Genomic DNA, 17575 nt, shown 5'->3' on the forward strand with positions numbered 1-17575 from the left:
AATACTCTTTTACACAAATTAATGGCCCATAATAGCTTTGTTCAACTGTAATTAGTTGTACATAAGCAAATTTATGTGATTTCATGTGTAAAAGTATTTTTATATACTTCATACATTTTTCAAGTATGTAAGTACTTCATCCCCTTTTTGTTTACACTTTTACTCAATTAATTGCCAGAAGCATTTAAGGCACCCTTCAGCAAAAATACAAAAATTCATAGTGAACAAATATTTTCTGAGTGCTTATTGTATTCCAGACACATAGCAGAATGAAAGGCAAATTTTCAAATTAAAAGGAAGAAAGAGAAAGTAGATGTTGTAAGTAAAACGAAATCAAATCAACATACTCAAAACCAAATTGTGCTGCAAAAAATGATACAACTTTGAACCTAAGGCTTTTCTCTGAGCTTCTCAACAGCCAAGGTAAAAGAAAAAAATGAATAGTCTTTATAATTCTTTTGGTTTAGTAAAAGGAACACATCAACAGATTAAGAAAGTTTTTCTGACCCTTAAGTTAAAAAATTTTTCTTCTCTAAAATATTAATTTTTTAAAGGTTGGACACCTTATTTACTATTTCTTTTCTATCTCTCTATGCTGTCCAGTACTTAATACACATTGGATGATCAGTATGTAGCCAAAGACAAGGCAACATTAGTATTGTCCTCATTTTTCTTCTAAAGACACGGGAACCTAAGAATTATACAAGGTATGAAATTAGGGAACATAGTCTATAATACTGTCCTCACTGCTGATACCAAGTACAAGTTCAAGAGTTCCCAAGACCACTCTGAAACTCAATATTTTGCTAGAAGGGTTCACAGAATTCACTGAAAGTGGTTATATACATGGTCATGGTTTATTATGGGAAGAGATACAAATTAAAGTCAGCCAAGGGAGAGATCAGTCCAGGAATGTTCCAAAAGTGGTGCTTCCCGTTGTCCTCTCTCCATGGAGTCATGGAAAGCATTAACTTCTCCCAGCAGTGATGCACACATCACTGTGTGTGCATGAAGTATTCAATATGCATGAAGTATTGCCAGCCAGGGAAGGTCACCTGAGCCTTGGCATCCAGGGTCTTTGTTGGGGCTTGATCACTAAAACCTATTTGGCCACCCTCATAGCTGCCCTCAGTCTCCCTGCCCTCCAGAGGTCAACTGATAGCATGTGACCCAAAGGCTCCACCCTAAATCACATTGTTGGTGTGGCTCAAAGCCACCACTCTAAGTTACATTGTTACTATCTGACTGGCCCAAGGCACCCAGGTAAACAAAGACATTTTTATCCAGGCTGGAGATTCCAAGGGCTTAGAGGTTACCTCCCAGGAGACAAGGGCAAAGGCCAGACCTTTCTTTGGGTAAGCTTACTTCTTCCTACACACAAGGTCAACACTGTGGTTCATGAATCTAGTATCTGACTTTGATCAGGACACCATGGGCTGGTTTACTGGGGAACACAACTAGTACTTTCCATGATATGGAGTGCTAAAGTTGAAAGATGCATAATCCTTGACTTTCCCATTACTCATTAAAAAGGAATTTAGAAACTAAAACCAAAAAATAAAATAAAACAAAATATTTGACCCTGTTTTTCTTTTCAGCATGTGATTTATGTTAGAATAAAAAGTTCAAACATTTTAGAAAAAAGAATTTCTTCCTTTTGGTAGTTTTAACAAGTCCTCTCTTACTTTTCAAGAGTTCAAACATTCTGACATTTCACTGAGGTACTTGTTTATCTTATCCATTCTCTTTGTGATTCTAGAGCTGTAAGTTATATAGCTTTAAGATTTCAGGATTTTCTGTTCCATTTCTTCTATCCCTCAGAGGGTTTTTTTTTTTTAATTCTTAAAAGATCTTTATTCTTTTTTAATCTCTAGATATTTTTCAGGTTTATTTCTTAAGGTATGGAGAGCAGAAGTTCACTTTTTATTCCAGGGAGCACTAATTTTGATGAGCCAGGACAAATTAAGCTCCCTACCATAAAGTAAGCTCCATGCATGCAGGGATTTTTTTTTTCTTTTACTTTTACTGTGTAGCCCCAGTGCCTATTGCACTACTTGACACATACAGACACTCAGTACATATTTGTTGTGTCAAATAACCGTTTTCAAAAAGTTAAAAACCTAACCCTTGCACAAATCTAAAACAAGCAAGTATCAAAGAGGTAGTTAACGCATTAATGAGAGAAGGCAGCAAGGTAGTATTCCGTTCTAAAACAGACACCGGACGAATGCAGGCACAAGATTGCTAGGTTAGAGTTTAAAAATGCTTACAATCATCCAGGACAATAAAATTGTAATTATAGGCTTATCTTTTCTACTGCACAGAAGCCATTCACATTTCTGCTTGGGTAAAATTCATTTGCATTGCTCTAGGACAAAAATCATTTTTGTAATGTCAAGCTGTTCTTTGTTGCCTCAGTGGCTTCCTGAGTGACAGCACTTGCCCTGCTTGTTTTGAACTCCTACTTAGTTATTGCCCACTTCTGGGTACCCATCGTCAACATGTGTACTCAAGCCACAAGCCTCATGATGACTTCCTCATTTTACCCCTTGTCTCCTTTCCATGTAGACCCAGTCACATTCAAATTACCCAAGGGGAATGCTTCCTGAGTGCCACAAGTTACCCTACCTATGACCCTCTATAAAGTCACTTACCCGTGGGTCCTTGCTCTGCTGTCTGCCTGCCTGCAGTGACCAAACTTTGAGCTTTGGGTGACTTTCTGTGGTCCTTTGGGCATACTGTGCCCCCCTCTCTAGGACCTGTGAATATAATAAACCCTTTAATTTCACATGCGTTTCTGAGTGTAATCTCTGTGGCCGTGTTAGAGTGATCCTCAAAAACCCCACCAAAGGGGTTTACTCCCCCTTTTCCCACCCAGTGGATATCAGTTTTTCAGAAATTAATATCTGTCCTTTCAGAGTTGTAAAGTATTCTAATCAGCAGTGAAAATTAAGCCAAATAAAGTATTCTTAGTAATATTGGAGAGTTTAATCTCATCTATCAAGTCTGGAAATTAAAAGCTATATCCTTCTTGATTTCCAAATGCAAAAACAATTATTAGTTGATTGGTAACTTGATTTATTTTATATCAAGCCAAGTGTTTTACTTCAAGTTATTTTAGTCTATGTTTATTCAGATTCAGGTATATAGTAGGTACTCAATAAATATTCATAGAATTAATAAATAAAGGCAGAATTTATCTAAGTATTCTGGCTCTGAAGGAGTCATGTCCAAATAATTTTCTCTTTCAATGCTACTTGCTCATGTTTATGAAAGCAGTGAGTAGTGGGGAAATTAGAAGCTGTGGAATCAGACCGACATGGTTCAAATCCCAATTCTGTAACGTTTTGGTTATATGGTTTCCAGGAAACCACTTAGCCCCTCTAAGCCTTCATTTTCTTTCAGGAAAATGGGGATAATAATACCTACCTTGCCAGGATGTTGTAAGCATCGATACGTACATAAAGGATTGGTCATAATGTATGCAAAATGCCTCATACAGATTTGCAGTAAAATGGTAGGCTATGGTTGTCTTAGTCAGTTTGAGCTGCTATCGCAAATTATCATAGACTGGGTGGCTTAAATAACAAACATGTATTTCTCCCAGTTCTGGAGGCTGGGAAAGGGAAATCGAAGATCAAGACACTGGCAGATCCAGTGTTTGGTGTGGCCACCCTTCCTGGTTTGTAGATGGCCATGTTCTCGTTGTATCCTCACGTAGCAGAGAAGAGAAGAAGAAGCAAGCTCTCTCTGTCTCCTTTAAAAGTACTAATCCCCTTATGAGGCTGCACCCTCACAACCTAATAACCTCTCAAAGGCCCCATCTCCAAATACCATCACATTGAGAATTAGGGTTTCAACATACGAATTTTGGGGGGACACAAACATTCAGTTCATAGCAACAGCCTAAAACATGATTAAAAAGTAGAAGAATGTACTGTCATCTAACAAAATAATGGAAAGAAATCACAAATGATGAGAGATCAAAGTAGAGATATGACTTTCTCTTTTAAAATCTGTAACAATTTCCCATTCTGCAAGCATAAATGAAATGCTTCTACTTATTATCCTATTATTGTTTTAACTTTAAGAATTATTTAGGGTATGGTTTGAGGAATTTATTATTTGGTGATAGCAAAGAGTCTATTTGTGGCTTGTTGGCCTTGTGAGACCCCAAGATTATTGCAGCTAGGTCAAGATTTCTGTGTTCTAAGTGACTGGTTTCTGTTTAAGCTCTCAATTAAGATAAGTGTTCTAGTTACTTTTGCTGTGTAACAAATAAGCCTAACATTGAGAGGCTTAAACCAACCATGTTGGTTTAACCTGATGCTGTGGATCAGGAATTTGGAGAGGGAATAGCCAGGATGGTTTACCTCTTTCCAGGATATCTGGAACCACTGTTGGAGATCAGGGGTGACTTAATGGCTGGGAACTAGAATCATTTGAAGGTTTGTTTGCTTTTATGTCTGGCACCTGGGCTGGGAGGGCTTAAAGACTGGAGCTGCTGACCAGAGCATCTACATGTGACTCCTCTGTATGGTTGGCTCCCTTTCAGCATAGTGTCCTCAGGGTAGTTGGACTTATGACGTGGTGGCTCAGGGCACCAGGCACAAGTATTCCAGTCAGATGAGGCAGAAGCTGCATTGCCTTTTATGACAACTTCAGAAGGCGCATAGCCTTTCTTCTATATATTCTATTTGTTGTAGTGGTCTGAAGCCCACCTAGATTCAAGGGGAGGAAACATAGACCCTACCACTTGGTAGGAAGGTGGCAGGGTCATATTGTAGAGAAGAATGTGGGATAGGAGATATTGCTGTGGCCATCTCTGGAAAATAAAATTTGCCACAATGAGTAATTCTGTAGAGGCTTATTTCACATTAGAATATGAAATGAAATATGTCCTATAGTTGTCAAGGGTATTTCCTTTTAGTTGAGCTATTGTCACTGCCCTGCTAGTCACACACAGTTATCTTTGTGATGGGCTTTTATCTTTTCCTTAATGTTGCATTTTTTTTAGTATGGGTTCATTACCTCACTGATAAAGCTGTTTTAATATTTAATCTATTCCCAGTTCCCAAGTCATTTTCTCAAGTGCCCATCAATTCCTTATAAGTGGTTAATTTAAACGGTCTTTGAAGCATGACTGCATCTGGCTAAGGCAAATCTAAATGTCAACCTTGGAAGCATCCAGTGACATTCAGATGACTCCTTTCAGTATAGGACCTCCTTTTTCTATCATGTGGTATATCTTGTCAAAAGAGGACCAGAAATGGTGCCTTTCCCACTCAATATTTTTAGCGTTGTTGAAAAAACTGACACTCTAGAGTCATGCAGACCTGCGCAATCCCAGTGGCCCCATTTAGTTGTGTGAAACAGTGTAAGTTTCTTAAAAGTTATGGGTTGGTTTCCTCATCTATATACTGAAGATAGAAATTCCCACTTCATAGAGTTGTAATAGGGAAATTAAATAGTCAAAGAAGCTTCTGATGTAGGGCCTGGTTTATAGTAAGGACTCAATAGTAGCTAATGATAAGAAAAACTGCCTTTGCGTTTTCTGTGCCTATAAATTACCTTTCAGTGTAATAGGTCTTGATCAGGATCTTGAACTGACTGTGCCAGTTTCACTGGGCAGGTAAGGGAGGAAGTGTCCACACTAGGGATGATCTTAAGTGTCTTCCTCTTCGTTACCCTTTGCAGGTGACAGAAAAACATTCACTGAGGACAGTGATAAGCCAGGGGAGGTAATTTCAGGAACCTGGGGTTGATGGAGGGCAACCTTTTGAAAGATGTTTTGTCTCTACCAGGTTCTCCATGGATGGTGACTGGGTTATTAAAAGGGCAGTAAAAAAATTATTTTCAAATGAGATGTCCCTTTGCCCGACCACCACAGGATTTTTACACCTTATTGTAAAAATATATACATATTTAGAAATGTATTAAAACTTGGGCAATATATGCCATGTAAGAAATAAAGTACAAAATGCAGGATAAAACTTTCTCTTATCCCTCGGGATTTCTCCACTTAAAATCTCTCTTTAATCTCCAATTATTGTAATAGTCATTATAAAGATGAAAAATGTTTATTGGAATATTTTAAACTGTGAGAAGGCTTTAACTGACTTGGATTTATTGTCTTTCTGTGCGACAGGTGGTGAAGTTTACCAAATCCTTTGAATTGCTGTCCCCAAAGTGCAGTGCCGATGCTGAGAACAGGTAGGGCTTACGAGTTTCAGTTTTGTCTTTAATCCTCATCTTCGATCCGTGGTGTTGGCAGCATTGCATAATTTCTGAGGATAAGGTTTTTCTTTCTTTAGATCAGCAAATGCAGCCAAATATCATCACTCTTCTGTATTTCAGGGCTTAAATTAAAACTATACATAAAAATACATGTATATACATCTAACACTGCTAATGAATAAAGTCGATTTTTAGATATTCCATAACTGCATAGATAACCTTTTTTTTTTTTTGCTTTATTCTGGTCCCTTGTTTGTCTTCTTCCCTTTTGTTTGCTTGTGTTTGACCAATACCCCTTGGGGAAAAGACTAAGAGTTTCTAGTAATTCACTTTTTGTCCCCATTGGTATCTTTGAGGCTGTAGCAGGGTGAAAGTAAGGGTTGGGGACAATCAGTAAATTTCTGTTAGCTTTGCACTACCCTGAATAATAGTTTGGTTACTACAAAAATGGATTCTTTTTACTTTGGTCACCTCTAGAAGAAGGGCTAAAAAAATAGTGAAATTGACCAAAATGCAGAAATATGGAGAAGGACAAGTAAAGCATGATGATGATAATGATGACAATACCAGCTATGGTAATACCAGCTAGATAAGCAGCTTCCATTTATTCCATGCTGAGTGTGCCAGGTACTATTCTAAATGCTTTATATGCATTGAATCCCCCCAGATAACCTGATGAATAAGCATCATTACCCATGCGTGACAGAGGAGAAAGCCAAGGTTCAGTGAGTTTAAGTGACTTGTTCAAGGCCCTGCAGCCAGTAAATGGTAGCCACATCTCAGGACAAGATCACCTGCATAAAACCCTCCCAATCTCTGAATTTTGATCCCATTGCCACATATAATTTACAGTCTGGTAATTAATCTCATATAGTGAATGTCTGCTGGATTGTTTCCCAATCTGGCTGGATCAATCAGAATCAAGCTTGGAGAACTGAATAAAAACTAAATTCTCAGGACCCACATGAGTGCTTTTGATTCAATATGTTGCAAGTGAAGTCCTAAAGATCTGTATATTCAAAAGGCTCCTTGGGTAATACCTGTTTCAAGATGTAATATTTGAGGGTAATTTGATTTTATGTACTTATTATTGCCTTTAAGTTCAGAAAATAGAAATCAGTACATTAAAATGGGCACTTTAGTTGCTTCACTTTTTATCAAGTGTATGAAATTTAAAAGAGTCTATTTCTAATTCCAGTTATAGAGCATTCTTGAAAAGACAAAATTATAGGAACAGAAAGCAGATCAGTAGTTGCCAGGGTATGGAGATAGAGAGAAGGGTTTACTATGAGGGGGTACAGGGGAATTTTGAGTGGTGAAGGAACCGTTCTCCATCTTGCTTGTGGTGGCAGTTATACAACTGCATTTGTCAAAACTTGCAGAACTATGCACTTAAAAAGCATAAATTTTACTGTTTGTAAATTATACTTTAAAATGGGAAACGAGGTCTTTTGTAAGAGGTTTTTGTTTTCGTGAAAATGTATGTTCACATCTATGTTTAATGTCAGCTAATCTATACCCAAAAAAGATTTAGACATAGAGTTACTAGTGGTGTATTCAGCCATTTTCCTAAAAATTTCATGTAAAATATCATGAAATACATTTAAAAATATCTATCTGTACTTAGTCCTTTAGCTAGTTATGGCCTCATATAGGTTCTCTCTCTCATATATGAGGGAGAAAAGCCTTCCTTTGAAATCCTAATGTTTTAATATTGTTCTTTCGTTTTTTTTAAACTACTGAATGTGTCCTCATGGTCACTGCAGAGTTAAATATTTCATTATTTTTAATGCTGACAGAACTTCCATGTCAAAATGAAATGACCCAAGGCCCATACTGCTCTTGGCAAACTTCCGATAATAAAAAAAGAAAGAAAGAAAGAAAGAAAGGTCAGATTTTCTTTAAAGAGACATTTGAAAAGTGCCTTTGAACTTTGACATTATGAGATAGTACTCTCCATCATTCTATTTGTGGCCTTTATGTAGAATGTCCATTTATTTCAGAAGACTTTTCCTGTATTGTCTAGTAATTTTCCTCATGTAGATGTGGGATCCTTTGGTCATTTATTGGAAGTTAAAGGAATAAAGACAAGTGGCTCTAGCATTTACTTCGCCAGTGGCCGTGGAAGAGACATTGAAACAGGCTATGAGTTTACAACTCACAGCCTGCTCTCAACACGTTATAAATCTTTCCTTTAATCTTCATAACTTAACATCTTCTCTATAGATAATGTCCATTGGATACCTTAGTCCTCTGGACATCACTCAGAGTTTTAGTAGGATAGCTCTTGAAGATAATGTCTAGGGTTTCATGCAACAGTGTTTCAGGGCATTAGTTTAATTCTGATGAACTTTGATTTAAAGCTTGCTGATTTTTATAGACAGTCCTTGAAGACTTTTTTAAAAACCAATTTTGTTGTTGACTCATCATTTCTGCCTCCTGTCTTATGCAGCTAACCCTTTTGTCATGGCCAGTCTCCTCTTGGTCTCCATGTAATTAATACCAAGCAATTTGAGAGTTGGAAATGATTTGATCTGTCTTTCTTCATGTGGTGTTTACCTCCTCTGGGACATCCTTGATGACTCTTCTAGTGATAAGATTCTCACTATGTCACGGTGGGCTTTTTCTACTGATAGGGAGTTCTAATTGTTAGAAAGGCGTTTTAGGTTGAATCACATTTCTGTAACTTCCACCTCTTTGTCCTAAATTTGTCCTTTGGAGATAGTTATCCTTTCATTAATTTTATTACTTCATTCAACAGCCATATGATGAGTACCTACTCTCTGATAGGTAATAGGGCTACAGAGATTTTTTTTTTAATCAGCAGTCTCTGCCCTCAAGGATCTCAAGGCCAATGAACAGGGGTAGGAGTGGGTTAAGAATATAATATAACCATACCTGGATTTCACCAGGCCTCCAGACCATGGCTATAAATAGAGTCATGGTAACAGTGATAATCTATACTTGGCTGCTTGGTCATTTCTCCCTTGTAGTGTAAGAACCCAAGCCCTTTGCAAAAGTCACTCTTGAAGTAGCTCTGGGAATCCCCAAGATTAAAAAAATTTTTTTTATTGCTCACTCATCATTTCTTCCAAGTGTTCCTAAGTCGTCTTCCTCTAAACATGGCAGAGCAGCATCTGCTGGACATGGGCTTCCTGGCCCACTGCAGAATTCCCATGGGCATAACTGGACTCCTCACCACCGCTGTGCCACAGCTCCCCGGGCACTGTCTCAGATGCACTGGTGGCCTTTCCAAATCCAAGCAGGGCTCGGTAGTCAGTGCAGAAGTGGAAAGAAGGTTCACTTTCCCTACCATGTGCTATAGTTTGTTGCCTGACCCCTAATCAGTCCTGCATGTACCTCATTTTTTTTTACAAGTCTTTTAGTTCCTAAAGCCTTTCTTTCTCCACAGGACTCGGACTTAGTCCATGGGGCCAGGCTTAGGAACCAGTTCCCAGATTGAGAGCTAGCCACTAAGTTGTTCTTTTGATTTCCCCACCTTTCTTCCATCTTAGCCAGCAGATTCAGATGCTCAAGACCTCCTCCTCCCAGTCCCTCCCCCTCCATGCACATCAGCTTATACAAATAAACGCCCCCTCATATACAAATGTGTCCCAGATTAGGCTCATATGTCCTGCTGTCAAGTACATCAGTGATGGCAAAACAATTCAATACTTTCTGTAAAAGGTTTGTGCAAGGTGGTATTTTAATATAGAGGAAGGGGCACCCAACTTATCTGGGGAAAACTGGAAGATGATCCTCCGGGAAAGCTTTCAGACATGGTAAAACTTCATTTAGGTCCTGTAGAATGATGAGAAGTTAGTGACACGACTACCTTCCAGGGTGAGGAAACATCGTAAACAGAAGCATAGAGGTGGGAGAGAAAACATGGCATGTTTCAGAATCTTTAATTAGGGCTGTGATCTGTTGTCACAAGGGTCATCATAATTGATGGTGATGGCCCCTAACTCCTTCTGAGGGCATCCAGCTCCCCTGAATGCCATCTCATGGGGGTTTGGGTCCTATCTGGTCCTCAGACGCTCAGACCCTCTTAATTGGCCTGGAGACTGGCTACATGCCTGCTTGCTCACGGGGGAGTAGCAACAGATAGTGAAATATTAAGATTTGTCTTGAAAAATCCTCTGGGCAGTAGTGTGGAAGAAGGACCAGAGGATGACAAGCTAAAGCCACCAGGGATTAAGTCTACTGCCTTACCCACATGGCAGTGGTTCAGTTCTGGTAGACTGAATGGATCCACTATCCTTAACTTTTCCAAGTCAGCAACTGCTATTTTTAGACTATTTTTATATTTCATGGTCCCCAGACTCTTCACCACCCTTTTTATTCTGCCCTGGACATGCCCCAGCTTAGAATGGAACATGATATTCCAGTTTTTCCCAGAATCAGAACAGTTTAGAAATAGACATGTGCCTCTCTTTTGCAGAATATAATACTGTTGATGCATTTATTATTTACAATCCTCTTGCGTTGTCAATACTGACTTTAAAAAAAATAAAGATCTTGTCTGATCCATTCGACTCTCCCTCTTTTCAGCTCTCACTCTAGGACCTTTCCTGTGAAGCCTAATTTAATAATATTTAGTGAAGCGACCAGAATAAACTTTCTTGAATCTCTTATTCAAGCTTTAATAAACCTCTTTCTGTTCTCAATGGGAATAGGGAGTCTGAATGATCATATGTACTTAGAAATGAAAAAGAACATTTATGGACATCTTAAGAGTTAGAAATTTTTATTTATTTTAAAATATATTTGGCCAGATTCTATTGATGTATCTCCTAGGTATAAATATGGATGCTTTGGAAATTGCACTTTCTCAGCACTGCTACTTAAGGCTAAAAAAAAAAAAAAAAAGGAAGAAAGAAAAAGAAAAAGCCAAATGTCTGTAATTTCTAGAAGGTAACAACTGACTAAAGGGAATTTTCACATAATCATTTAATGGAATATAATGGAAATATATATTGTTTAAAACCCAAGCACTGTAACCATTTCAACATTTTGGGAGTAAGGGAGTTGAGGGGAGAAAATTTATTTCAGAGGGAAACAATCTTTTTTAAAAAACCATCTTCTTACTATATATTTCATTTGGTATGACTAGAAGGGGAGGAGAAAAATAAAGCTAGAAATCTCAGAGCAGTTAAATAAAGGGTAAGAATCTCTGTTTAATGAGTCTTTCAGCATGCAGGTCAGCCTGGAGGGTGGAGAGCTAAAATGTTCTGTTTGATAAGATGAGGGTATATGGTAGGCAGAGTAATGCCCCCTCAAAGATATCCAGGTCCTAATCTGTGGAATCATGGCAAAAGGGACTTTGCATATCTGATTAAGAATCTTGAGATGGGGAGATCATCCTGGATTATCTGGATGGGTCCAATGTAATCAGAAGGGTCCTTATAAATGGAGATGTGGTGACAGAAACAGAGGTCACTAGCCATGGCAATCAGGGAAGAAAAAGAAATGAAAGGAATACAAACTGGAAATGAAGAAGTAAAACTTTCACTGTTTACAGATGACATGATACTATACATAGAGAATCCTAAAGATACCACCAGAAAACTACTAGAGCTAATCAGTGAATTTGGTAAAGTTGCAGGATACAAAATTAATGCACAGAAATCTCTTACATTCCTATATACTAACAATGAAAGATCAGAAAGAGAAATCCAAGGAAACAATACCATTCACCACTGCAACAAAAAGAATAAAATACCTGGCAATAAACCTACCTAAGGAGACAAAAGACCTGTTAAGACACTGATGAAAGAAATCAAAGATGACACAGACGGATGGAGAGACATACCATGTTCTTGGATTGGAAGAATCAATATTGTGAAAATGACTATACTACCCAAAGCAATCTACAGATTCAATGCAATCCCTATCAAATTACCAATGACATTTTTTACAGAACTAGAACAAAAAATCTTAAAATTTTGTATGGAGACACAAAAGGCCCTGAATAGCCAAAGCAATCTTGAGGGAAAAAAACGGAGCTGGAGGAATCAGACTCCCTGACTTCAGACTATACTACAAAGCTACAGTAATCAAGACAGTATGGTACTGGCACAAAAACAGAAATATAGATCAATGGAACAGGATAGAAAGCCCAGAGATAAACCCACGCACCTATGGTCAACTAATCTATGACAAAGGAGGCAAGGATATACAATGGAGAAAAGACAGTCTCTTCAATAAGTGGTGCTGGGAAAATTGGACAGCTACATGTAGAAGAATGAAATTAGAACACTTCCTAACACCATACACAGAAACAAACTCAAAATGGATTAGAGACCTAAATGTAAGACCGGACACTATAAAACTTTTAGAGGAAAACATAGGAAGAACACTCTTTACATAAATCACAGCAAGATCTTTTTTGATCCACCCCCTAGAGTAATGGAAATAAAAACAAAAATAAACAAATGGGACCTAATGAAACTTAAAAGCTTTTGCACAGCAAAGGAAACCACAAACAAGACGAAAAGACAACCCTCAGAATGGGAGAAAATATTTGCAAACAAATCAACGGACAAAGGATTAATCTCCAAAATATATAAACAGCTCATGCAGCTCAATATTAAAAAAACAAACAACCCAATCCAGAAATGGGCAGAAGACCTAAATAGACATTTCTCCAGAGAAGACATACAGATGGCCAAGAAGCACATGAAAAGCTGCTCAACATCACTAATTATTAGAGAAATGCAAGTCAAAACTACAATGAGGTATCACCTCACACCAGTTAGAATGGGCATCCTCAGAAAATCTACAAACAACAAATGCTGGAGAGGGTGTGGAGAAAAGGGAACCCTCTTGCACTGTTGGTGGGAATGTAAATTGATACAGCCACTATGGAGAACAGTATGGAGGTTCCTTAAAAAACTAAAAATAGAACTACCATATGACCCAGCAATCCCACTACTGGGCGTCTACCCAGAGAAAACCATAATTCAAAAAGACACATGCACCCCAATGTTTACTGCAGCACTATTTACAATCTCCAGGTCATGGAAGCAACCTAAATGCCCATTGACAGACGAATGGATAAAGAAGCTGTGGTACATATATACAATGGAATATTACTCAGCCATAAAAAAGAGTGAAACTGGGTCATTTGTAGAGACGTGGATGGACCTAGAGACTGTCATACAAAGTGAAGTAAGTCAGAAACAGAAAAACAAATATATATTAACGCATATACGTGGAATCTAGAAAAATGGTACAGATGAACCAGTTTGCAGGGCAGGGGTGGAGACACAGATGTAGAGAGCAAATGTATGGACACCAAGGGGGGAAAGCGGGGGTGGGGGGGTGGTGGTGGGATGAACTGGGAGATTGGGATTGACATATATGCACTGATATGTATAGAATAGATAACTAATAAGAACCTGCTGTATAAAAATAATAAATAAAAGAGAGAAAAAAAGCAGCAGAGGTCAGTGTGATGCAGTTTGAGAAAGACTCAACCTGTCATTGCTGGCTTTGAAGGTGGAGGAATGGAGACATGAGCCAAGGAATGTGGGCAATGTCTAAAAGTTGGAAAAGGCAAGGAAAGGAATTCTCCCCTAGAGAATTGTAAGATAATACCTTTGTGCTGTTTAAAATCACTTAAGTTTGTGGTAATGTGTTACAACAATGACAGGAAACTAATACAGGGGTTTGAATTTAAAAGGAGTCCAAGAAGAAGAGAATTCAAGAAAAAATGAAGGAATAAGGAGAGGCAAACAAAGAACCCGTGGAACTGAGCAATATGGGTAGAGGCTGAAACTTGTGGGAAAACATGGCCAGTGAGAAATTCCCAGGGGTGGGGCAGTTAAAGGATTTGTATGAACTGTATGTTGTACACTATTTTAAAATATTACATCTGCTTGTCCTTTGCTTGCTATTCAGCTTACTGTCTTCAGTTAACACTCATATCTTGTGAAACCAAAAATGCATGTTTTTACAAGCTACTGCTGAGAATATAGAGATAGAAAATATAAGATCTTTAACGCTCAAATAGAAATATTCAAAGTTACAAATTTGTTTGATTTTAAATGTTATTTCAGTAAAACTTGTTTCCCCAGTGTAGTGGGTTGAATAGTGTCCCCTCAAAATTCGTGACTATCTGAAACCTTAGACTGGGACCTTGTTTGGAAATAAGGTCTTTGCAGATGCAGTTAGTTAAGGATCTTGAGATGAAATAATGCTGGATATACATGTTGGATTTTCCCCATGGGCAGTAAATCCAATGACTGGTGTCCTCATAAGAAGAGGAGAGGACATACAGTGACACAAAGGAGAAGACCATGTGAAGACAGAGGCAGATATTGGAGTGATAAGTACAAGCCCAAGAACACCAGGAGCCATCAGAACCTGGAAAAACCAATGAAAGAGTCTCCCTAGAGCCTTCGGAGGGAGCATGGCCCTGCCAACACCTTGATTTCGGTCTTCTGGCCTCCAGAATTATGAGAGAATACATTTCTGTTGTAAGCCACCAAGTTTGTAGCACTTTGTTATGGCATCCCTAGGAGACTAATACACTCAGTTATTAAATGAGGAAGATACATGTGGAATCTAGAAAAATGGTACAGATGAACCTGTTTGCAAGGCAGAAATAGAGACACAGATATAGAGAACAAGCGTTTGGACCCCAAGCGGGGAAAGCTGGGGGTGAGGGAGGGTGGGATGAACTGGGAGATTGGGATTGACATGTATACACTGATATGTATAAAATAGATAACTAATAAGAACCTGCAGTATAAAAAATAAATAAATACAATAAAATTCAAATCAAAAAAAATACGAGGAAGATAAAATAGATAATGTCTACTAAATGGCTCTTCCAGCAACAAAGTTCCAGGAAGCTGTGATTCTGTGCATCCACTATTGTGCATTATAGTGATATCTAATTTAATTAGGCAAAGAGAATTAACTGTCACTGAAAGTCTAGTATCCATCACACTTATGTTGTCTTAGTCTCACAAATGCCCAATGAGTTACATGTTATTGTCCTTATTTTACAAATGAGGATCCTGAGGCTCAGAGAGGTATGTAACTTGCACACATTTGCAGCACTTCTGGCAGTACTACCTCTGCTCCTGCAGGCTTATGTCTGGAAACAATTCTCTTAGGCATCTAATGCTCATTCTATTAAGACCATGGCCTTAGTTGAGTTAGATGCTATTTAATGTCTTCAACAAGATTATACTATGATTTAGCATTGAAATGAAAAGTATCATTTTGCAGAAAAACATGGAAACAAGAAGTGAAATGTAAATTTGATACTAGTGATGAAAATGTTTATTGTTAGAAACCTGGCCACATGTCTATATGTTCTTGCAAAGCTACAACCAAGGAAGAAACTCACAAGGAGACGAAGCTGTGCTATATTTTGTTACTAAAATACATGCTAAAGGATCATTTACTACATGCCAAGTGATGCCACCAAAGACAGGAAAAATTGACAAAGTACTCACAACAAATGAAAGAAATTTCAAAACAATAAGAGGCCAGTGTAACCAAATTCATGCATGATGCAGAACTGTTATTAAAGTATAGAATATTAATTTGTCAAAAACTTCCAGTGTTTTGGAAGCTGCTTAAATTCCAGTGACAAGGGATTCAATTGAGGAAAAAAGGAAACTGAATTTAGTCATATAAGAAATGCTGAGAAAATTCCAGTGTCTTCTGACATGCCTGTCAATGCCAAGTGTGCTAAATTGATCATCCTCAAGAGCATAGATGACAAAGTGTAGCATTTCAACATGAGGCCATGCATAACATCAGATGGTTAAAACTTGCCACCATATTCAATTTTAAATGACAAAGTCAAACTAAAGGTGGTAGACAGAATTTGGGCCGCCATTACCTTCACCCTCTGTTGTCATACTCGTGAATACATTACATTACATGGCCAAAGAGACTTTGCAGATGTAATTAAGGTTGTTAATCAGTTGATGTTAAAATAGGGAGATTATTCTGGGATTAACTAGGTGGACCCAATGTAATCACAAGTCCTTGAATACAGAGCTTTCTCCCAGTTGAGGACCAAATAGGAAGTTAGAGAGATACAACAGAAGGGGGAAGTCAGAGAGATTTGAAGCATGAACAGGATTCAACACATATTGCTGGCTTAAATATTCAGAGGGCCATGTGTCAAGGAAACCAGGAGGTCCGTGCTACAACTATAATGAATTGAGTTCTTCCAACAACCTGAATGAGCTTGATTCTTCCCCAGAACCTCCAGAAGGGAATGCAGTTCTATCAACACCATGATTTTGGTCTTTTGAGGTCCTAAGCAGTAAATCCATCTGACAAATGCCATAATAAACTTCTGGTCTCCAGAACTGTGTGATAATAAAAGGGTGTGGTTTTAAGATGATAATTTTGTAGTAGTTTGTTATGCAGAAATAGGAAATGAATGCAGTATTAGTGTATGAGTTTAAACCCAATCTCATATGAGAATGAGATTGAACTCAGTGATGTTACTGTGTGTGTGCACACACACACTCTCCCACAGACGGATGACAGCTGAACTGATGAATGAGCGATGTACGGCCATGTGGAACAGATGACCAGGAACCCTACGTAACCTTCCAAGTTATGTTAGGTCTTGATACAGTTTTCAGACATGTATCTGCACAGTAAAAGAATTGCTGGTGGTGTGACTGGACAACAGCAGCCCCTTAAAATTTCTGTCAACAAACCAACTAAGGAATACTTGAGGAAGGAATGTGAATCTGGTTGTTGTCTAAAAACCCGCCAATGACACCTCTTACTAAGTTCAGTAGAATGACAGCATCAAGACTTGCAGGAGGGGGTGGCAGCTTGGAAGAGAGCCCTGGAGATGATAGCAGAGCACTCCTCTAGAAAAGGCTGCATCCTGATGACTCAAAGGCTCATATCTGTGAACGTCAAAGTCTATATTGAAAAGTGATTCAGAAGAGTGACACTGAATTTGAAGGAATTTTAGAATGTCTTAGTCAATTTATTTTGCCCATAATTTTTCCTTTTATATATAATCAACTTGTATAGTTAAAATTTTCCTTCAAGAATGGTATATGATAAAATTTATATCTAATCCAAAAGATCTCTAAAATAAGATTAAAATATTTCAAGTGAAAAGAACACATTGACTCATTGCAGCATTTTTTCTCTTCTTTCAGTGGTTCAAAAATAACAGTGCATCTTACAATCCATGGTACTGTAGATTCAATGAAATAATATGACCCTTCCACACGTTGTTTTTCTTGTGTTTTCTATCCCTTAGCTCATCTACATCTATCCCTGAGGGTACATATATCTCAAATTTGAGAAGCATCTCGGAGACCTTTAGGGTTTC

The 17575-nt window shown here is 38.1% G+C and overlaps 1 protein-coding gene across 1 annotated transcript in view; it reads left to right on the plus strand.

The window, feature by feature from the left end:
- Nucleotides 1-17575, plus strand: part of PDE11A (phosphodiesterase 11A) — a 423005-nt gene that overhangs the window by 180606 nt on the left and 224824 nt on the right. Inside the window, exon 5 of the mRNA XM_082395677.1 lies at nt 6149-6213. Coding sequence (XP_082251803.1) covers nt 6149-6213 — 65 coding nt within the window. The remainder of the gene's footprint in view (nt 1-6148; nt 6214-17575) is intronic.

The sequence above is a fragment of the Balaenoptera borealis genome (assembly GCF_965194805.1).
Source record: "Balaenoptera borealis genome assembly, chromosome: 6".
NCBI lineage: Eukaryota > Metazoa > Chordata > Mammalia > Artiodactyla > Balaenopteridae > Balaenoptera > Balaenoptera borealis.